Genomic DNA, 22,580 nt, shown 5'->3' with positions numbered 1-22,580 from the left:
GTCTCAGCGTTGTGAGTTCGAGCCCCACGCTGGGTGTGGAGACTATGAAAAAAAAAAAATCTTAAAAATAAAAGATAGCACAGCAAATAGAGAGCATTTCAGACTTTATGCTGGCTAGCATGGTGCCTGTCTGAAGTTTCTGCACTGTTGAATGTGAATGTTAAATACTTACTTCTGGTCACCTTTTTTTCTTCCCTAAGATGAAAGACATCCCAAAGAGGCCTTTCTCTCAGTGTTTATCTACAATTATTTCTCCTCTGTTTGCAGAGGTAAGATATCCCGTTGACGATTGGGGGGTGGGGCGTGACAGGGACATAGCGGGGAGCAGGGTCCTCTTTCTGTGACATGTTGCCAATTGAATTTGGGAGGTTAGAGCTGGTGGGCACCAGCAGGTGGGGAGTCGGCATCGTGGTCCTGCGAGGCCGCTGGGATTAGGCACTGGCTTCCCGGTGCCCCTCCTGCTCTCCTGGGCACCGTCTGCTGCCTGGCCCTCCTGGGAAGGTCACCGTCGCCTCCTTGAGTGTGCTAGCCCCACGCGGCTCCAGGTGTCACCAGGGTGAATATGAGCGTCCGTCGCACTGCTCTCCACAAAATCTGTTCGGTGCAGCCTGATGACTTTGCATCAGACCAGTTGATGGCCACGTGGAAAGTAGAACTTGATTTTAAAGGAGATACTGGATTCTGCGGAGACCTAAGCCCCACTGTGCCCCCATAGTTCACTGTAATCCCAGACAAGTCTCCTTACCTGTTGTTGGGCCCCCGGTTTGTTTCCCCAGTGAGCAGCCCAGGTCACGTCCTCCCCCGGGCACTGATGTCACCCACGTGCTGGTCTGCCGCTCCTTCTCGGGGGAGCCCGCCCTGCCTCCTAGAGGTTCGGCATAGTGCAGTGTTTTCAAGAATAAAGTTTAAGAGAATGAAGCTTATTCTTCATCTGGTTCGTAGATGATTTGAAAAGAAGTTGGAGATACCCCCCCCTTTTTTTTTTTTTTGAATCCCACAGGCTGCCTTTAAGGTAGTCCAGAATGAGCCACACCGGTCCCTTCTGTTTGTGTGGTGACGCGGAGCTCTCCTGCTATTTGAGGATGCTGGTCTTGGGTGGGAGGTACCAGACCCACATCTTCCCTCCTAGAGCTCGGTCCTCCTGCCAAGGGGGGTCCTGGCCCGCTTCGTCCAGCTCTGTCCTTCCCCTGCCCAGCGTCGGCCCTCCTGAGCTAGGCTGAGGGCCCTGCCTTCCCAGCCGGCAGTCGGGCCCGTGCTGAGCCTGGGGCGTAGAGTTGAAACCGCTGGACACGTGGGTCTGTGACGGCAAACTAAGTCACTCGGGGCAGCAGGTGTGACAGCTCCGCGTCCCCCCCCCCCCCCCCCCCCGGCTCTGCCCTCGGCTGGCGCTTCTGGGTGCCTGCGCTCTTCCTCTCCTGTCCATAAGACTCCATCCCACTTTCTACTACGTTGTTGGGGAGAGCTGTCCTCTGGGTTTTCAAGATGTTCCCCCGCTTTCCTGTTAGCTTGCCGTGGGCGCTCCACTAGGATCGGTCTGGCCATTAGGGAAAATGATAAAGGTATTTCTTACTTGTTTGAAGCCGCGTATTTTCTGTTGGGCATATGAAGAAACAGTGCTGAAACCATTATTTAGAATTACCGAATTAGTCCTCAGTGTAATACTGTTCAGATTTTTTTCAGCTCAGCTGAAGATAAACTCACGGGTGTCTTGTCTAACGTGTTTTTGTCCGTATACATCATTTTATGTAATTCCGATAAAAATAACAAAGGATCATTATCCCCGTGTCTACAAGTGAGGCTCTTCCTGACGTGGGACTGTGCGTGAGGGCTGATAGAGCGCATCCGCAGCAGCTTTGGGCAGGGGGACTTGCGGTGGGGGCACAGGGCAGGGCGGGCCGGGAGGGAGGCCGTTGCAGGAAATGGGGGAAGGCAGAGAGGTTGGGCGCTGACGACGTGTGAGTACTGTTGTATTTAGTTAAGTGATCAGGAGTCCTAGGTGGACACCGGCGGCCGCCTCCAGGTCTACCGCGTCACAGTCTGTGGCGGGGAGGAGCCCAGGGAGAGCACGCGGGGCCACGGCCCCTCCCACGCCAGGCCCTCTGGCTCCTCCATGTGTCCCTTCTGCGGGGAGGAGGGAGCAGCGCGGTCAGGACGGGCCGATGCTGGCGGTGATGGCGTTCACAGGAGCCTGCAAAGCCAAAGCCAGATGTGATCGGTTTGTTAAAGGCGCCATCTGGGAGGGGCTCCTGCCCGGGAACGCTCGTTGCGCGCCTGCTGCCTGTGACTGAAAGGCCCTCCTTGTCCTGCGTTGCTCCCAGAGGGGGACTTAGAGCCGGGGGTGGTGCCCAAGGACACTGCTATGATTTCTTGTGGGGGTGGGGGGCTCAAGAGGGACACTGGATTCCCAGAATTTAGGCTGGGTGGGGGTGCTCGGCTGTAGGAAATAGAATATTTCGACAGCACTGTAGACCAAAAAGGCTGTTTGCTGGGATAAAGGACCGACCCATTACCGTTGGAGCGAAGCTGCAGCCCACAGCGCAGCCCCTTGTGGGAACCAGAGCTGAGCGATGGGACGATGTGTTTCTGGTGCAGACGAAGGTCGAAGTGGAAGAGGGGCGGGTGTCCTGTTGGGTCTTGAAAATGTGCCCAGAAAGTCGTCTCTGCTCTTTCCTGGCGAAGGTAGCGATTTAGGTCTAATGAATGCCGTTTCCTCACGCACTGTCCCTCCGAAAGCCACTCGCCGGAGGGAGTGCAGGCTGCCCACAGCCCAGCCCGAGCTCCGCCAGCCCTCGTGTGCCCGGGGCGCAGTGGGCCTCACACTGTGTCCCTCCTAGAGGAGGTGCCTTGATTCCTTTGCCTGCGCGGGTCACGCTCTTCTCGTCTGTGTGTCTGCAGTTGAAGGAGAAGAGCCAGGCGTGCGGAGGTAACATGGGGTCCATTGAGGAGCTGCGCGGGGCCATCTACCTGGCCGAGGAGGCCTGCCCCGGGATCTCGGACACCATGGTGGCCCAGCTCGTCCAGCGGCTGCAGAGGTAACTGCCCCAGGCCCCGTGGGTCAAACCATGCCACGTGTGCCCCCTGCCTTTCCTGGTCTGTCCGAGGGACTTGCCTGGCCGTCTTGGCACTTTGCTCCTTGGTCTCAGGCCGTTTCCTTCCCGGCCACACGGTTGAAGCAGAATCAAGTCCGAGAAGACTTCGGTTCTGAGCTCTAGATGTCACTGTGAAGGAGTGGCAGGAGTCGGGGCAGCCCAGGGGAGGACCACGGACTGTGCGCTGGGAGCTCTTTCGTGGGAACACCCGGTGACCCTGTGACCGCGTCTGCTCCTAGCGATGCCCCTGTCTGCTGGGGGGGGTGCTCCCCACCACGTGTCTGCCGCTCTCCAGGTGCTTTTCTCTTCTCACAGTCAGGGTTCAGGGACTTGGGACACAGGCACCTTCTCCTGAGCTTGTGCCCATGCTCACGTCTGCCTTGCTCCTGGGAGCTTTGTCGGGACAGCCATGCACCCCCTGCCCTGCCGGGGGCTCTGGCCTGAGGGGGCAGTGGCAGAGGGGGGCAGCGATGGGGCTCCCCCTATCCAGTCTCAGGCTTGTTCTAGGAGTCCCCTGGTGGAGGTCACTCCCACGGCCACCCCCACGTAAGGGCAGTCCTTTGGGGGTGCTGCGGAGTGGAGGTGAGCTGTGACTCGAGCTCTGCTCACACCCCCAAACCATCACTCCCCAGAAAGCCGGCCGGGTCATTGCTTTGAAATTCCCCTTCCGGGGGAGTTGTCCAGTCTCTTCCAGACGGCAGCCGAGCCTTGCTGAGAGTGGAGCGTTTCAGATCTTTCCAGAGACACTGACTTGACAACATGTAAAGTAGTTGGGGCGTGTTGGGTTGCTTTTGCTCCTTGGCAGCGATGATCCAAGGGGATGCCCTCTGGCCCGTGAAGTGTTCTGATAAAGTGGGAATTGGGGGCACAACCTAGTCGCAGCACCGTGGTTCACGCTCCTCTGCTCCGGCCGCGGTGTAGACACTGTCCCTGCGTGCCGACCCGCCCTTCCGTGCCGGCAGCATGGTAGGGCCTGTTTACCGGCCGCCTTGATTTCTGAGGCGAGCGAAGGAGTCAGCTGTAGTGTTCGGGTTCGTCCGCTCCCCGCTGTCGGTACTCACGACTTCCAGGCATAAAGGAAAACAGAAATCAAGTCGGCGAGACAACACAGTCGGGACGAGCTTGTCTGTACCCTCCGGGGTGTGTGTGCGGGGACGTCCCTAACGTTAGAGTGTCCGTGGCATATCCTTATTACCACACAGGCTTTCCCATTAACCAAGGAATGACTTAATGGTCCGTTTTTCTCCTCTCCCGAAGTGGCTCGGGGGCTGGTGCATGTATTTGCTGGTGGGGTAGCCAGCGAGCGTCCTGGCGCTCAAGGAGGAACCCGCCGCGCCGGAGGGTCCTTTCAGGTTTGGTTTTCTGCTTGTGTAGGGCCACTCTCAGGACTGATGGTTTCCACCCTGTCCCGAGTTGCCTGAACTGGTCAGAGGGACACACGTACCTGACTCGATTTCCCCTCTGCTCCCGCCCTTGGGCGGCTGACACAGCTGGGCCGGCCCCGCGCTGCCCGGCAGCCGGTGTGAGCCATACGGCACGGTGCGGGGCTTTCTGGTCACCTCCTGAGGAATAGTAAAGAAGGCGCCAGTGACGTTAGTGTTGTGATACGCTCTTGAACCCACCGCATCCCAGGTCTTTCTCCGACATGTCATCAGTGGGGGGTCGTTTCCCGTGCGGTTTGGCGTCCTTGCGGCCCGGCGTGTGTTTCACACTCAGCAGCGCTTCTCGGCGTGAACCCGCCATGGTTCGTTGTGACCTTGGCAGTCGCCCGCTCAGTCCCACCCACCGCGGCCTGCGTCACACGAGAGCGCGTACTTCGCGGTGACGCGAGAGGAAACGCCGAGTCCATAGTCCTTCTCGTCCCCGCACCATCTGCCTCTCCCCCTCTGCTCTGTGCCGTGCAGACGCGCTCTCCTCTGCAGCCAGCACGTGACGCGCTCTGGGGGGTCGGGGGTCCTCCGCTGGGTCCCTGTGGCCCACAGCTGGAGCTCTTCTGTGTGTGTCCCACCCAGATGCCCCAGATCACGGTGGCCACTGCCGCTGCTTTGTGCCCGTTTTGCTCTGAAGGGCATCACTTTGGTGGATCTGTCACCTCGGGGAAAAAACCGACTTTTGCCTAAAGCGTTTCAAAGACATGCATCGTAATTTGAGTTATCGCGTGGACCCTTCTGTGTGGCACCAAGTCCTCCCATAGCATAGGCAGCTCTCCTTCTGGAAGGTGGCTCTGAGATCTCTGGCTACGGCCTGCTTTCCCACAGGGTTGTACATGATCCTCCGTTCCCGGGAGAGGGCCCAGTATTGCAGACGCCGCAAGAGCGGCTCTCGGCCGGAAGGGTTGAGTGTGTCCTCTGCCCTCTCCTGTGAATTGGGGTCAGTGTTGAGGTGAGGTTGGGCCTCGGGGACCTCCCTACCCCCCCCCCCCCTGCCCTTTTCCGTATTCCAGAGCGAGACGGTACTGCGCAATTACCAGAAAGCCGAAAAAGGCGCCCATGACCCCACTCAGCCTGGTCACGCTGGGTCACAGAGTCCATTGTTGTGTGTAAACCATAGACGCCCCCCCCCCCCCCCCCGCAAGGTCACGACTTGAGCTGAAATCAGGAGTCGGACATGCAGCTGACTCCGCCTGCCAGGCCCCCTATAATTACAATTTTTAACCTGTTTTTTCAGTTTGCTTAATTTACTTAAACCTTTCTTTGCTCTTGGACATCAGAATTGTTCCCTAATATTTACAGTGACAAAAAGCCCTAAGAGACCTCCTTGTGCAAACACATTGCTCCTTCTCTGGACCCGGTCCAGGGACAGCTCCGGGAAGGGATTATGTGCGCGAGCAGCAGTAGTCTTGTGGCCCGGAGGGGCCTCCTGTGGCCATGCCCCAGCCAGCTGTGTGTGCGCCCCTGGGGTCGCGCGTGTTAGCGGGTGCTGCCGACCGGGGTAGGGATCGAAGTGGACTGTAAGCGGAACTGCCCCATCTTTTTTTCCTCCCAGGAGACCGAGCACGCTCTGGCTTGCTACATTCTTCCAGTTTTTCCACTGACTGAATCTGACTGATGAAAAGTGGGGTCAAAATCATGACTTTCTTAGTTCTTATGAATTCTTTATAGAATAATGAACCCATTGATGTTTGCGCCACTAAATTTTTTTTATGACTTAAGATTGCCTAGTAAACTAGGATTTCAGTGCTGGTTTGACTTTTTGCACAGGGGTTACAGAAATGACACACACTCACTTAAGTTTCTCTTGTTTTTCTTTCCCTAGATACTCTCTAAGTGGTGGAGGAACTTCAACCCACTGAAATTCCTTTGGCATTTGGGGTTTTTTCTTTTCTTCTTCATCTTCCTCCTCCGAAAACGTCCACGAGAGCCTTTGCTGACCCCGCTGCAGCGGTGTGCCATCCAGGGGCCCTCCCGCCCCCCGACCCCGGCCGCGGGTGCCCACCGTCCCGGGGCGCGCCACCCCTCCTTGCCAGCCTCCGCCCGACGGACACGTCCTGTGGGGTGGGGAGGGTCGGCTCCTGCAAGCGATCATTTTATTTTCTCGTTCGTGTTTTTTAATTTTAGCCATCGTGCACATATCAAGGAAAGTGTCTTTAAAAACAAAAACAAACCCTGAAATGTATATTTGGGATCCTGACAAGGCAATTGAGGACATGAAATCTCAGGTACCCTGCTTTAAGTGGGTGACTCCCCCCCCGTGGGAGATGGAGTATCGCTCTGGTGGGTCAGTGTACAGATTTGTATATAGTGTCATTTTTACGGAAACCCTTTTGGCGTGCATAAGGAATCACTGTGTACAAATTGGCCAAGTGCTTCTGTAGATAATGTCAGTGGAGTAAATATTTGACAGGCCATAACTCGAGTCTATTGCCTTGCCTTTATTACATGTAAATTTTGAATTCTGTGATCAGTGATTTGGGTTTTATTTTGTATTTGCAGGGTTTGCCATTAATACGACTTCATGCCCCCCTCACGGAACACTCCTCTTTGTACCTCCGCAAATGCAAATCCCCCTCTCGTTTGCCCGACGGCCCTTTTGGTACACATACAGGTTGATTTCCTTCCATTTGATGGTACTATTTCTTAGTGTTTTAAATTGGAACATATCTTGCCTCATGAAGCTTTAAATTATTATTTTAAGTTTCTCCCCGATGAAGTGCTCTCGTCTTCACATTTGTTTGAAATCGTCCCACTGCCGGCCCCGCGCCAGCTCTCCTGTCCTTCCCAGTAGGATTTTCTGTCGCGCCTCGTAGTGGAATCCGCATATCATCTTGCCCACCTAAAAATGTCTGAATGCTTACACGAATAAATTTTATAACACACTTATTTTGCACATTTTTCCTTGAAACGTGACTCTTCAGAGGTCAGTGTACCAGGGGTGTGTGTATGTGTGAGAGAGCGAGCGAGCCAGAGAGTGCACGGGGACGTTCGGCACTTCCAGAAAGAAGTGCCCACATTCAGAACGCTGAGTGTCCTGGTCAGCTCCCTGTGTGACTTTCAGAAAATTGGCCATTGAGAAAACAGGGCTGGATCCTGCTGATTTGTGAAATTGTGCTCTCTCCCCAGGGACCTTGATTAAGGGTGGCTTTGCTTTCTTAAAGGAGCGGGGGCTGCTCTCTGTCAGCCGAGGGCCTGTCGTTGTCCGGGCCTATGGCCCGGCCTTGGTGGCCTGGTGGGAGGCAGGAAGAGTCCTTACTCTGGGGTGAGAGAGGGAGTTCCAGCAGCGATTCCTGCTTAAGTACACGTGGCTTTGTGTGCTTTTCGTGGACGCAAATCATCGTCCTCTTGCGGGTGCAGCAGTCCTTGCAGGGGCAGACAAAGGAGCTTCGGAAGCGAGGAAGTTACTGGGTCACCTTTGGGATGGAGGGTTTGCTGTCCGGCGCCCCAGTGGCCTGGGCCACAGGCAGAGGAGGCCGCCTAGAGCCGGAGAGGGGAGAGTGCGTGTGTGCCGTCAGGGTTTGGTCATGGACTGGAGCGTTTAAAAGCCTACAATGAAGTCTTTTTTTTTTTTTTTTAAACCAGAAGCTGATTGATTGATTTCTGTAAGGGGTACGTTTTGATTCAGGGAAACAACTGCATCGCGGATCGTTATCTTGTGTGTTCGGCAGCGGCAGGGACGTTGACTTGGACGAGAAGATGTGAAGCTGCTCTGTGCTCTAGAACTGGTTGGACTGGTTCGTGCGAGGCAGCGCCGGGTCTCCCCGTCCAAGGCGCGAGCCACGGCCCGCTCCGTCCGCTGCGGGACAATCCCGTATCCCGTGAAGCAGTGGCGCGTGCTGCTCTTCAGCCAGCCGGTGTAGACGGCCGCTGGCTTACAGTCCTGCACCTTTGCACGTGGACGGTGACCTCGAGACGACACGCTGGAGCCGGTCTCCAGAGCGAGGAGCAGTCACGCTGGCGGGGAGATCGGGTTCCGAGTGAGCGGATCGGCCCACGGTCGGCACACGGCCCGCAGCGCCCCGACAGAGAGGGTCATTGTTCTCGAGCCTACCTGAGCACCTTCTGTTGACGAAGCCTGCTGGGGAGGAAGTGCTGTGAGGAGCTTTGACAAGGGCATCTCGTCCCCAGTCTCTCCAGTCTGTGGCCACGCAGGCCGCGGTTGGCTTCTCAGGGCCCGCAGGCTGTGTGCCCTTCCACGGGCTGCCCCACGAGCCGGGGAGGCTGGTGGCGGCATGGCCCCGTCCATGGGGGGTTCCCGCGGAACCTGGGGCAGAAACCCTGACGTCACGCAGCCGGACCCACGAGGCTGACACCTGGAGGCCCCCGATGCCTAGACGCCCCCCACCCCGGCCCCCAGCTTCGCTGCTCAGATTGTCCCTGGCCTGGGAGAGGCTTCCGGCGAGCACAGCGACCACCTCGTGGGACCAGAGGCAGTGGGCTGTCTGGCTGGGTTTTCATGCCTTCTAGCAATTCTGTCGTGTGTCCTAGCTGGCTGCACGAGCGAGTGGCCACCACGGGGGTTCGGAGGCCTCAGCACCTCAGAGCTGGCCTCGTGACTGTCGTGCTGTAAGCACAGGCCACACGCCTTCTGAACGCGGTTTGCTGGTCGCGTTACTCTTGTGTCCTGTGCAGTTCTTCGTGTAGCGTTTTGTACCATTCTTTTGGCAAAAGATGGTCCGTTTATAAGAGGTTTTCTGTTTTCTTAAAAAAACCCGCGGCTTTTGTATTCGTGCTATCAAATATGGCGGTAAACGGGGACAGTGCTGCTTGGCGTGCTCGTGAGCACGGGGACTGTGTCGTGCAGGGGACTGTGTCGTGCAGGGGACTGTGCATGTTAAAATCCGAACCCCCAGTGGGATGGTGTCGGGAGGTGATGAGGTCAGGAGAGCGAGGGCCCGTGACGGGATTAGTGACTAAGACGGGACCCCCGAGACACACCCCCCTCCCCCGCCTCCGGCCCTGTGAGGACACAGAGAGAGGATAGCGGACTGTAACCCGGGAAGGCTGTCACCAGACACCGGATCTGCCGGCGCCTTGGTCTTGCACCTTCCAGCCTCCAGAGCCGTGAGATGCGTTCCTGGTGTTTCTGTTCGAGTTGCCCGAGTGACCTGCGCCACTGGGTGTCTCTGAAATTCCCCGGGTTCCTGACAGCTTGGGGGTGGTCTCCGGTGCCCACAAGAGAAGTCACAGGGGCCCACAGAGGTATGAGTAGGGCAACACCCTCACCGAACGGGTTTGGACTCTCTGAGAAACTGAACTAGACCCCTCCGTCCCCCAGCCTGTAGAAGTCAGTGACTGGTGCCCTCGCGGGGGGCGGGCATCTTCCTGAGACTGCTTTTGTCCCGCCAGCTACACCTCCCTTCCCGCTCCTGGGGCGCTGGTCCTGCTGCTGGGGTGTGAGAGAAGCCACCTGGGAAGGAGTAGCTGGTCCCCAGGAACCCCTCTTCACGAAGGACGTGGAAGGTAGCCCCCCCCCCCCCAGGCTTTGTGTTCATCTCTTGGGTTTTAGTCCGTTTCTAGCCACAGACAGGCCCCCGCCAAGGTTCCGCCTCCCCGGTTTCACGCAGTCTCACACACGAGGTGCCCCCCTCCACCCCCCACCGCCGGGACCAGCCACCTCCACTCCTGGGTTGCTCCGTCCCTGTAACCCGCCTGCATCGGACGAAAAAAAAAAGACCAGACAAGGTGGGTGATGTTTTGCCTTAAAACGTCAGTGTGGATCGTGGCGTGAGGTATTTTTATTCCCTTTTGTTAGTACTTCAAACCATCTGGTACACAGCGTAAGGCAAGCGATGAGCGCGTCTCGAGCTCCTTGTCCATGGGGGCCGCTGCCTCCACGCCCACCAGCCCCGGCTCTGCTGCGCCGGCCAGTGGGGCTGGGGTGCAGGCACCGGGGGTGGGGGGGACCGGCTGGATGGGTCGCCCCCTCTGGACTGGGTCAGAAAGGGTGTAAGAAAACTAGGGAATAGCAGCCACCCGCTCTCCGCAGAGAACAGGCAAGCAGGTTTCGACTAGCGGGCCCAGCAGGTCCCGGAGCCTGGTTCCCTGTGTAGTCCGACTGTTGCGGATACGCAAGGTCATACTGTGGATACCCCATGCCTGGGGGGGGGGGGTGAGTATAAACGGAGGAAAGAATGTTCTTGAAGACAGGCACGATACATACTACTACCAACTGTGCGGTCCCCAGCCACAGGTGCAGGCTGTGGGGGTGAGCACGGGGGCCGCGCCCCTCATGTTTATGGGGCTTCCACGGCCCCTGGAAGCCCATGGAGACCCTCTGGAACCGTCACATATCACAAATGGCCCTGATCACGGACATACAGGTTCTCATGCTCGGGAGACAGACAGCAAACACCACAGCGGAGGACCTCCCGTCGCACACACCACTCCTAGGACAGCGAGCACGCAGACCTCGTGTCGGATTTGGGCCGCCCCGCTGCGCTTTGTAAAGAGGAATCACGGAAACAATTTGGTCCCCTTGTGCCAAGAACAGCGTTTCACTGGAGCATAAAACCCCAAAGGGAAAGTATGTTGCGTGCGGCGAACTGCTTCTATTAATCACAGAAGTAAATCCTAACTTCTTCTTATAAAAGTAGAAAGATTGAAAAAACGAAATCTGAAAAGGATCTCATTTGCTTAAGACTGTGCCGTGTGTATCACAAACACTGGAAAACTTGTTTTTTAAGAAAAAGCACTTGCCCTGTCTTTTGGTTGAACGGACGGGGTCGAACTGCCTCGAAGGCGCAGCTGCGGAGGAGCGGTCATTTGGCACTGTTAGGGACACGGGCTTAACACTGGCGCGAGCTGGGAACAGGCCACCAGGAGGAGGACCGGCGTGGCGGCGGGGGCCCCTGCTCCGTTCAGACGACCGCGGAACAGCTCGGAAAGACAAGGTTAAAAACGGTTTTGTGGACACAGAGGAGGGCTGCTGTAAAGCCAGGTTTCGGTTTCCCAGACAGGTGTTAATTTTACTAGGCTTCGTTAATACAGAGGACGGGCAGTGTCTCCCGGGGAAGCCGCCCCCGCCGAGCCCAGCGACAGACGTGCCATCAGTACCCGTGAGACTCTCTGTGGCCCAGGACATGGGCACGCGAGGTGGAGCTGGTCGCGCTGCGGATCACCTCCATCCACCTGAGACCGGAGAACGGAAGCAGGGTCAAGGGCCACTTTCTCTGAACCAGCACAGGGTGTTTTTTTCCCTTGTAACGGCTTCCCGATACTCCACGTAACCTCATGAGTTATAAAAACATAACACGGGGGCGCCTGGGTGGCTCAGTGGGTTAAGCCGCTGCCTTCGGCTCAGGTCACGATCTCAGGGTCCTGAGATCGAGCCCCGCGTCGGGCTCTCTGCTCCGCTGGGAGCCTGCTTCCTCCTCTCTCTCTGCCTGCCTCTCTGCCTACTTGTGATCTCTCTCTGTCAAATAAATAAAATAAAAAATCTTTTAAAACAAAACAAAACAAAAAAAAACCAAAAACATAGCACGACAGGCTGGCGCCCGGTTTGTACCATGCTATCTTAGCAAAAAGGGTTCTTTTTTTTGGTACCCAAGTACATGAAAGCCGGGCTAAGGGTTCCGTGAGGTGTGCCAGAGGAACAGTTTGAGAACCACGGCTGGGGCGCTCCCTTTGTAGAGCAGCCGGATGGAGGGGTCTGGCCCGCTCCGTGTGCTCCTGCTGCCTCCCTGTCTGCTGGACAAGGTCTGGAGGCATTTTGGGTGTCACAATGAGGGGGTGCCAAATGGCCTCTAGGGGTCGGGACCAGGGTGCTGCTCCCCATCCTCGAACGCATGGGCCAGGGCTTCCCACCGCCTCTAGGTCGTCAGTGCCGAGGGTGAGGAATGGGTAGCAAGGCTGTGTAGAAATTCTCTCATCACTGGTCTTTTTGGGATCTTGTCACTACAGGGCTCAACGGCCTGTGCTACCACAGGGACAAGATCCCCACCCGGTCCAGGGTTCCCAGTCTGGGCTCAGATTTGGGAAGACTGTCTCCTGGGCCCACTTTCTAAGCAGTGCACTAGGGAGTGCCAGCCTGAACCTTGGTTTCCCCCACGGTGTGTTGCCCCGTAACTCCCCTTCCCGACGACTGGGTCCTACCCTGCAGGCTCACGGGATCAGGGGGTGGCGAAGGAACACACTCCGGTCCTCTCAGCACGGCCTGGAGGGCCACTTCTCCCTAACGGGGCTGGGGACCCCTGGCCCTGTCTGGTCTGGGGCCTGCAGACCTCCCCCCACCACCCCATCCTGAGCTGGTGCTTTCATACAGGATCCAGTTCCCCGGGGCCCGGAATTTCTACTTGATATTTCAGGAACGCCCTGAATCGGTCCAATGTGATAGTTTGGGTCTTTCCATCTTTGAAAATGACAGCTCCTGGGCCTCGTTCTAGCCAACAGGAAGTCTTACTAAAAAGGTGACCCGCAGAAGCACGAGCCTTTGCTCCCTTCCTCGGGTGGCCTTCTGCACATTCCGACTAAATACTCTAGACACTAAAACACATGTTAGAGATTTTAAAAAGGGCGCCCTGGGGAGCATGAACTCGACACTGTACAGGTTAGGGGCTGACATTCAACCAGGGAAGTCAGAGTGTCACTTGATTCTTCGAGAACACAGGTGGATACAGGTGGCAAGCCAGGGGACCGTCATCCTCACCCCGCTCCCCCAAAGGTCAAGGACATTTTGGAAGTGAGCAAATGCCCGGGCCCACAGTGGGCAGTGAGTAGCTGCCCCCAGAAGGGCCCCGGCCACTGGGCTCACCTGGGAGAAGGGAGGGGATCGTTACCTTTCGAATGTGTATTCGCTTTCAGCCCTGAAGTAGTACACGTGGGACTTGAAATGCAGCTTGAACACATAGTCTTTGTGGATGTCCTCCGACTCTGAGGGGATGGTGAGCGAGTAGCCGAGCAGAGGCAGGCTGGCGAGGGGGTGATTGTCCTGGGCGGAGGCAACAGCGGGGGGTTTGGAGAGGCGGCCCAGACTGGCCCTCAGCCTTCAGTGAAGTCCTCCCCTCTCCCGCGTTCAGCCCCCGCATTCAGCCACCAGCCGGGTGGCCCTTCCCCAGGCCAAGGCGCCCCCTCCCGCACGCGGGCAGCATCAGCCTTCACTTGGAAAGGAGGGTCTCGGGGATGTGGCCTTCGCGGGCCTGGGAGGCTGGAGTGCCCGGGTTCTTCATCCTTCCGGAGTGAGCCTGCCCCGCCCCCCAGCCCCGCCCCCTTGCGGCCACCTGCGCGGGGCTGTGGTACTTACCTGGTGAGACTTGTAGAAGAACAGGCAGAAGTTAGTGAACACCACCCACAGCTTCTGCCAGCCGTTGCTGTTCTTGAATTTCCTCAGCAGATTCCCGGACAGCTGATTCTGAAAGACAAGCGCGCCTGTCAGCAGCCCAGTGCGGGGACCTGCGGTGGGGGGACAACACAGTCCCCCGGGCGAAACTTCCTGCATCTGCCCGAATTAGGGAGAGGGCTGGTGCTCCCTGTGGGTGCAGTCTGAGCCCGATTGAGATGCTGTCACCCACCTAAAGGACAGGTAATTTACACGCCCCTGCCCCCCGCCCCCCACGGAGACCTCTGTACCCCAGGTGGAAGGTAGGAGCACATCACGCTTCCTCCGCTGCGCCTGCTGCCCTCGGAGAGGACACAGAGGGTTCCTGAAGTGCTGCCTCTCGCCCACGGACCCTCCCTACAGGGTGCGGGGGGAGCTTGGCGCCCCCCCACCATTTCCGACTTCAGACCCCCGAATGGTAACCCTGGAAAGGTCCCATCACCCCAGGACAACACGCTGTCCGGTGCTGCGCGCCACCTAGTGGCCGTGGCCGGAACGCCGGCCTGCCCCAGCAGGCGCCCAGCCTGGGCCCTGCACCTGTGACTCCCCTCAAGAGTCATTCCCGGTCCACGCTGGCCTTCCCCAGGCGTCCTGCTTGAGCTCCCAGCTCGGAGGCCCGGCGGGGGACACCTGGAGCACAGGCTGCGCACCCTGACCCCGTACCAGGGGTGGGGACGAGACAGTGAGACTGCCTGTCCACAGCCCTGACCAGCCGGCCCCTCAGTGCCCTGGAGACTGAAGGAGGCAGGAAACGGGATGCTGGGGACAGACTCCCAACCCGGGGGTCAAATGGGCAAATTATTAAAAAAAAAAAAAAATACACCTGAGTCTACTTTACTCTTCCAAAACGCATTTTTAAGGTACGCAAACTTCTTTCTCTTGCCTCCGGGCCCAGGGACCTTAAAGAATTGTGTCTCTGCCTGGAGTTGTCTGATGGGGGGACAGAGGCTACCAGAAGCAAACGGTGCCTCAGGCCGAAAGAGCTCCGGAAGTAGACCCACAGACAGGTGGGTTCCGACTCACAGCAGGAGTTCCAGGCAGAACGGCCGTCACCCTGCCTGCCACTCACCCACGGGCCAACAGGACCAGAAAATGGGGTGCTCGGAGTGCCAAGCAGGTGATGGAAGCAAGCAGGACTAGGGGAGCCCCCTCCTACTGAACCCACACCCCCCGGCTGCAGCCCGGAAGGTCCTCCTCTTGCTGCCGGTCCCACACCGTGCTGCAGCCCACCGTGCCCCAAGTCCAGGCAGGCACATGGGAAGGCTCTAACCGCCGCTACCACCGTCTGTCCTTTCTGGAACATGCCATGTTCCAACCCTTGAACAGAGTTGTCTTTCCCTGCTCCCCACTGTCTCAGTGGCCGCTGGGGTCACCAGCTGCATGCAAACCCCCCACTCTGGCTTCACTCGGCTACACTTCTGTCCCCTTCTCAGGTCACATGGCCCTGAAGCCCTTATGCCCCTGTTCTCGAAAGGCTGAAGCCTGCAGGCAGATGACTCAGGTCTGTCCAACCAGACCAGTTCTCTGCTGCTTTCACTGAGCAGGTCAACATCCTTGACCCCCAATCAGCTGCCATCCCGTCGCCTCGCTTCCCCCCACACACCCCCACCCCCCCAGCAGCCTCTGCTCCTGGGCTCCCCAGCAGACGAATGGCCTCTGTGCTCTGCCCTCGTCCTGGCACACGCTGCTGCTCGGGTCTTTATTCTGGATCGCGTTGCATCCCCCCACCACCCCACAAAGATGTTCCATTCCAAAGCCCAGGTACCTGTGGATGGGGCTTATTTGGAACTAGGGTCTCCACGGGTGTCGGAGTTCAGATGGGTCCTCCTGGAGTAGGGTGGCCCTAAGACAGTACCCGGTGTCCTTACGACACCTGAACACACAGGGACACCTCCCCATGGCACGGAGACCGAGATTGGGGTGATACGTCTATAAGCCAAGAGACACCACGGATGGGGGCAAATACCGGAAGCTGGGGGTGAGGCATAGCGCGGCCCTTCCTCAGCTCCCAGCAGCCCGGCAGGTAAGCGGCCCCGGTGTGAACCAGTTGGGGAGAACGTGTTACGGCAGCCAGGAGAGCCAGAACCCTCCCCCCGCCCTGATTCTCCCTCTCTGTGCCTTCCCTTCCCTCCCAGTCCCTTCCCTCCAGGCTGCCCACCTCTCCCTGGCCTCCAGCGCCTGCCAACGTGGACCCCCCCCCCCCCAACCATGCTCTCGGTTTCCCCACCACTTTCGAGTCATGCCCGGCACATCTTCGCGCCTTCCCCAGCTACCCCCCGTACTCCCCTCCACCAGTGGGGGTCCTGCAGGAGATGCGAGGGGAAGAGAGTCCATGGTGGGGGCGGGGGGGGTCCTCAGCAGCAGCAGAGCCGGGATGGAAGGCGCGGCCACTCCCTCCCCATATGCCCAGTGAGACCAAAGGGCCCGGGGAGGGGGCTGTGGCAAGGGCCGGGGGCACGAGTCAATTCCACATCGAGTTCACCTACATTATTGCTACCTTAAACCCACACACCGCGGGGCTTGCGGTCACCTCTCGGGGGGCCGGTGGACTTCCCCGATGGGCCGGACAGTCTGCAGTCTGAGCTCATCAGGCCAAGTGGCCAAGTCAGATCGTCGTCGACAGTTAGCGTCAAACCCCGTTCTTAGTTCATGGGCTGGGACCGACCAAGGCGGGCCTGGATCTGGCCTGCGGGCCGCTTTGCTGACCAGCTCAGTGCACACACCTGACCACGTAGGCCGCTGGGCGGGCCTGTCGCCCCAGAGGAGCTGACCTTACAGTGCCCGGCCCCCAGGACCTACCTGACGAGGGGGTCGCTGCGTTCCGGAGTGGCCTGCATGCTTCCAGGCTGGCAAAGGGGGTTTCAAGCCTGCCAAGTTCCCGAATCCCCTGACAGTCCTCACCTGCCCCCAACCCCCATGCGTGGGAGAAGCTCTAGTTCCCAAGTGTGAAGGGAGGCAGGATGCTGCGTATAGCGAGCTGGGCAGAAGGACAGGGTCCATCCGTCCCCTTGGGGTTGGAGCCGAGGGGCCGTTCACTGGCAGCCCCAGGAAGGCCTGGCGCCTGGGGTGGGAGTGTGCCGGGGGACCCGCGGGTGGCGCACTTGGGGCCCAAGGCCTGCCCCTCACACGGGTGCTCCCAAAGACGTTTTCAGAAACAGGCGCGGGCTTTTGCACCCCTCTCGCAGGGAGACTCTGGAAAAGCAGCATGGAACCGTGACGGTCACCCCCAGAGAGTGATCGCGGACAGTCCCTAGGGACGGTCCCCAACACCACTGGCTGGCCCCCTGCCGTCCCCGGCTCAGGTCTCCCGTGACACATCCTAGGCCAGGCCTGTCTCAGAACTCAGAGGTTTTCAGGTGTGAAGAAGGTAACCCAGCGCCTCTGCCATGGGCAACCGAAGCCAACAGGGCTCCATGGTCCGACCCAGCCCCGCCGCATCCCCCTCCCCCACCTCCCTGAGCGCCAGCGGCCAGCTCCGGGAGGGGCCGATCCCGGCTTCGGGGCCCGGAGAACAGCAGGACGCGGCCCGCACCTCCACGGCGACGCTGAAGTCCACCACGGACACGCTGGTGTTGCGATGCCAGCACACGTGTACCGTCGTGTTGCCGCGGGGCGGGGCCTGGCGCTCCAGCGACGTGCGCGAGGCGCTCAGGTCGTCCTCCGACTCCTGGTCCGCCACCGTGGCCTCGTCCGGGGACTCTGCAGGGTGCGACAAAAGATCGGGCTTCGGATCTCTGCCAGCAGGAGAAGGACCCCGTCCCAGACCCTCCCGGGGTGCCGGATGGGACAGGACGGCCGAGGGCATTCAGCTGGGGTCACACTAGCAGCCATCTCCTCGTCCAGGCGCCACCCCGTCAGCCCCTCTGCCAGGGAGCCCCGAACACGCCTGGGCGCCGAGGCCTGGGGCGTTCGCCCAGTCAGATGGCCTCGGGTCCTCTCCCTACTGCTGCCGGTAGCTCTGTTCTAAGGGGTGTCTTAGCGAGCGGAAGTGCCTTGATTTTTAGGGTTACGAAACACAAATGTCTATCAACGACAGCCAAACTACGGAAAGAGCCCAGATGTCTATTGACCCATGGATGGTCGACGAAGAGGTGGCGATCTGGCCACCGGAATATTACGCGGCCATGACAAAGGTGAGAGCCTGCCATTTGCAAGGATGTGGATGAACCTAGGGGATACTGTGCGAAGTGAAATAAGTTAGAGAAGGACAAACACCATATGATTCACTCAAGAAACAAAACACGAACATAGGGGAGGGGGAGAAAGCGGGAGACAAACCACAAGAGGCTCTTAACTACAGATGACAGACTGAAGGTGGCCAGAGGGAGGTGGGTGGCGGGACGGGCTGGATGGGGAATGGGCACCCGGGAGGGCGCTCGTGATGCGCACCGGGTGTTCTGTGCAGCTGATGAACCACTGAATTCTGCTCCTGAAGCCAGTATTGCACAGTGTGTTCACTAACTGGAATTTAAGTAAAACTTTGGGAAAAAAACGTACAGGGAAGAAATAAGACGTGTCAAGTCGATCACAGCAGCTATATGGAAGTACTTGGGTCAGAGGGCCTTCTTTGTTTTCTATCCCATAAACTTCCAATTACACAATTTTGTACATATGTCATAGAAATTAGGAATGCAAAAGACTAAACACAAATGTCCGTCACAGAGATGGGGCCGCCGGGAATGGAACAGGCTGTCCCCGCTCCGTGAGCCGGGGCTGTGCCCCCTCCACGGCCAGATCCTGGAGGTGGGGTGCCGGTCGGTGCCCGTGCAGCACGAGGAGACCCCCCCCCCACCACACACACTTACTATTGTCAGGGGGGCTGCTGGCCAGGAACTCAGGAGTGGGGCCGCTGCTTTTCTCTGCCAAATCAATGGCCATCTGGATATCCTCAACCCACTTTTCCATCTCGGACCTGGAGCTGAAGAGGCGGACGGCAGGTTTTCAGAGTCCGGCAGGGAAAGGGGCCGGCAGGGGAGGGGTTGGGTGTCCGCCTTACCTGGCCGCCACGACGACGGACTGCCGCTGGCCCCGGAGGGTTAGGCAGTGGGGCACACCCCACTCGTCCTCGCTTTCCTCGATCTGTGGGACGAGTGTGCATCGTGTTACTGCCGAGAGGCAAGTGGGTCACACGGTGCATTTTCAAACATTCCCCAAACTGGCTGTGGCTCAAAGGAGCCAAGTCAGAAAAATCACAGTCAGCAAGCCAAAAGGAAGGTCCAAAGGCCCGGAATTGCTTTTTGGCAGTGCCCGTAAACTTCCCTCTACCCAGGTGGCAGACAGGTGGCTCCCGCTCGAGGGGAGGGCTCCACCGCTCTAGGGGCTGGTGAGAACGCTCCTTCAGGGGCCCCGGGGCCAGGCCTACCTCATGGCCACGTCAGCTCGCTTCCTCACTTGATTCTAGAAGGAAGTTGCCTGGACATTGCACATGCAGGAGAAGCTGTGTCCCGAGCCCCTCTCAGGGAGCCGGCACAGGGCCAAGGGGCCTAGTTCCGCCCCTCCCTCCCCTTCTTCAGGTCGCGGCCTCCCCCTTCCTCTAGCTCGGCCTGCCCCCTGCAGGCAGCGCACCGGGAGGGCCGGGATCGCATGCCCACGGCGCATACTCACGATCATGCCATATAGTGGGAGCTGTCCGTGGACTTTAAACTGATTCGAGGCCGTCAGCCCCCTGCTCGTGTACAGCAAGACGTCGTTGAACTAGAGGAGCAAGGACAAGTGCGGCTGAGACGGACGGGCTCCCCTGAACCCGCAGGTGCCCAGACCGCGTCTTCAGAATCTCGCAGGGCAGCTCCCCGACCGCAGCCGCTCCTCCTGCCTACCCGGTGGCCTGGGCCCGGCCCTGTGATCCCCGTGGAGCCCCCCCATCACCCTGAAGACCGACGGCTCTCGGCACTTACCAGGAAAAACATGCGCTGCTGGAGCCCCTTGCCAGAGAGCTTGCTGAGGCTGCCCAGGCGGATGAACTCCTGCGGAGCAAACAGAGCCCAGGGGTTGGTGGGGAGCGCGCGAGCCCGCGTCCTCAGGCCACGCTCCGGTTCCGGCGACCACCACAGCGACCCTAGTTACTGTTCACTGAGGGCCGCTGTCCCTCCCAGGAACCCACGAGGCAGGCGCTCCGATGGGCTCCGTGCTGATAAACCGGTGCTCCGAGACCACGACAGTGTGGCTCCACGGCCAGTGCTGGGGGAAGGGGGGGAGTGGAAAGTGGGGGGGGGGGGGCAGGGGCTCCCACCACATGCATGGTTGGGGGGAGGGGGTGGCGTCAGGGCGCTGGGAAGACAGAGAAGCCAGAGGGGAGTTACTCGGAACCCAGGATCGCTCTGTGACTCACAGCTCTGGCTCCTAGAAACCAGTGGCTGCTCTAGGATAAAACAGCCAGAAGCAAACGTATCCAAGGAATCCCTCCTCCCACATTAATAAACAACTGAGGGCCCAGGTCATTTGGGGCACTTCAAAAATTTAAAAAAAAAAAAAAATTAAAACCCTAAGCCTCACAAAACTATTTTTTTAAAAATCATAAAATACACATAAAAATGACCGTTTGTGACCTTTAGTGCATTCAGAAAGTGTACGCATTGCTACTCTCTAGGTCTGGACATTTTCATCACCCAAAAGGAAACCCGGTGGCCCTCAGGCAGTCACTCCTGACTCCTGCCTTTCCCTAGCACTTGGCTCTCACTAATCTTTTTTTCTTTTGAAATGGATTTGCCCATTCAGGATATTTCCTATAAATTCAGTCTTGTCATATATGAGGTTTTGTTGTGTGCCGCCTTCCCCTCGGTGTGTTTGCAAGTTCCATGCACATGGGGGTACATATCAGAGCGCCCCTCCTTCCCGTGGCTGTTTCCTTGTATGGACACGTCACACTGTGTTCATCTACTCACCTGAGGATGGACACTTCGGGTTTTTGGCTACGACAGTGTTGCTATGGACATTCACATTCAAGGTTTTGTTTGAGGGGGCGCCTGAGTAAGCATCTGCCTTCAGCTCAGGTCATGATCTCAGGGTCCGGGGATCAAGCCCTACACCAGGCTCCCTGCTCAGCGGGAAGCCTGCTTCTCCCTCTGCCTTTCCCGTCTGCTCACGTTCTCCCTCTTTCTCAAACATAAATAAAATCTTAAAAAAAAAAAAAAAAAAAAAAAAAGGAAGTGTTCCCCCCATATATTTCTTAAAAAAAAAAAAGTTTTTTTTTTTTTGGAGTTGGAATACCTGTTTTTAATTCTTCTGGCTGTATAATAAGGAGGGGAATTGCTGGGTCCTATGGAAAGTCCATGGTTAACTTATTAAGGAGCCACGAAACTGTTCTCCACAGGGCTACTTCTAGCCCACGGCTGCAAGTTCATTAACGTTTTTCACATTCCTCCTGTGGAGGCGGGGGCTCTGCTCCCTTGGATGTGGGTGGGCTGGTGACTGATTTGACCAACAGAGTGTGGCCCTGCCACTATGGGACTTCCAGGATGAGGTCATAAGACCACACGTAGCCTCTGCTTTGTCCCCGGGAACACTTGCTCGTGGGACCCTGAGCGGCGCACAGCATTAAGAGCAGCCTGAACCGAGGGCCAGTCGGGCTTCTCATGGGCTCCCCGGTGCAGAGTCAGTCCCAGCTGAGCCTCCAGATGTCCCTGCCAGGTGCCAGCCTCCGACCCTCGAGGCCAGCCCGTCTGGGACCCGTCAGTGCACAGGGAGCGGAAGAATCACCTGGCTGAACCCTGCCCAGTTCCTGACTCACAGTGAGTCATGACCTCTACGGAAAAGCTGTTTTCAGCCATGACATGTCAGGAGAGTTTGCTACGTTATCAACAGACTTCCAGAACACCTGCCACCAGATTTTTCCATGCTCAGAGCAGCTACCGAGCCAGGGCCTCAGCCAACTCATTTTGATTCTATAGACTTTGGCACAGCCTGACTCAACTCTGCTTTTTTAATGAAATATGGATCAAAGACCGTGTCTGCCGGCAGTTTCACCGAGGTACGTGTTTTGGGGACCAACAAAGGGACACATCATAAATCCTCGCAGGAACCTGGGATGGGTGCTATCAGACATCAGCAATGCGATCCCAGGAAATGCTGTCTGGGGGGGGCACCACTGCCAGGCAGCCCAGGATGGGATCGGGACTCAACCCTGTTGGAACAGGTGCGCTTTCTAGCAGATCTGAGGGAGCTTGACCGTTTTCTCTGCGAGAGACGAGGTGCCCTGACACTTGCTGCAGGAAGACAAGGAGCCCCGTCTGTGTTCCTGGGTGGGGGGTGCTCCAGCGGTAGGGAGCGGAAGGGCCGTGGACTCAGATATCAAGGTCCGACGCAGGGGATGGAAAATGTCCCGCGTCTGAAATTTTTCTTTTTAAACCAAAGAAGGCGGTGGGAGGATGGCCTCAAATATCCTTGAGAGCAAGCTGCTTCCCTCTGGAGGGAAATCCAGTCCACACCTCTGAGTTTTGACCAAACGGACCTCACCCACCGCCAGCGCGGGCTTCCTTTCTGACTGCGCTCCTCTAACCAGAAGGCGGGCCCAGGACAAGCGCTCCCTCAGGCACACGGTTCTTAGGATAAACACCATCAGGGGGGCTGACTCCGGCCAAAGTAGGCCTGGGGTGTGGGGGGGTGTGGGGGGATGTGGGGTGGGCGGGGAGGGAAGCCCCACCCTCCAGGATGTGATACCATCGCAGACTGACCCCAGCAGGAAGGTGAGCGGATTCGGCCCTGCCAGGACTCACGCTGCAGTAGCCCATGGGGGGGGGCATCTCC

General features: G+C 58.1%; 2 protein-coding genes across 9 annotated transcripts in view; one reads left to right on the top strand and one right to left on the bottom strand.

Annotated features, from left to right (window-relative positions):
- Positions 1-7,408, top strand: part of STK24 (serine/threonine kinase 24) — a 113,964-nt gene extending 106,556 nt beyond the window's left edge. Inside the window, exons 9-11 of the mRNA XM_045978475.1 lie at positions 201-269; positions 2,896-3,032; positions 6,345-7,408. Of these exons, the coding sequence (XP_045834431.1) occupies positions 201-269; positions 2,896-3,032; positions 6,345-6,381 (243 nt within the window). The 3' untranslated portion in view covers positions 6,382-7,408. The remainder of the gene's footprint in view (positions 1-200; positions 270-2,895; positions 3,033-6,344) is intronic.
- A 2,804-nt stretch (positions 7,409-10,212) lies between these two features.
- FARP1 (FERM, ARH/RhoGEF and pleckstrin domain protein 1) overlaps positions 10,213-22,580 on the bottom strand; it is a 280,772-nt gene continuing 268,404 nt past the window's right edge. For all 8 annotated transcript variants that reach the window (XM_045978472.1, XM_045978471.1, XM_045978469.1 and 5 more), the window contains exons 20-27: positions 19,733-19,801; positions 19,443-19,532; positions 18,835-18,917; positions 18,644-18,756; positions 17,371-17,537; positions 13,764-13,871; positions 13,300-13,451; positions 10,213-11,653 (exon numbers count right to left, since the gene is read on the bottom strand). In XM_045978472.1, coding sequence (XP_045834428.1) covers positions 11,572-11,653; positions 13,300-13,451; positions 13,764-13,871; positions 17,371-17,537; positions 18,644-18,756; positions 18,835-18,917; positions 19,443-19,532; positions 19,733-19,801 — 864 coding nt within the window. In that variant the 3' untranslated portion in view covers positions 10,213-11,571. The remainder of the gene's footprint in view (positions 11,654-13,299; positions 13,452-13,763; positions 13,872-17,370; positions 17,538-18,643; positions 18,757-18,834; positions 18,918-19,442; positions 19,533-19,732; positions 19,802-22,580) is intronic.

Source organism: Meles meles, chromosome 14 (assembly GCF_922984935.1).
Source record: "Meles meles chromosome 14, mMelMel3.1 paternal haplotype, whole genome shotgun sequence".
Taxonomy (NCBI): domain Eukaryota; kingdom Metazoa; phylum Chordata; class Mammalia; order Carnivora; family Mustelidae; genus Meles; species Meles meles.
The sequence above is the reverse complement of the archived record's forward strand: the minus strand, read 5'-3'. Positions and strand labels throughout refer to the sequence as shown.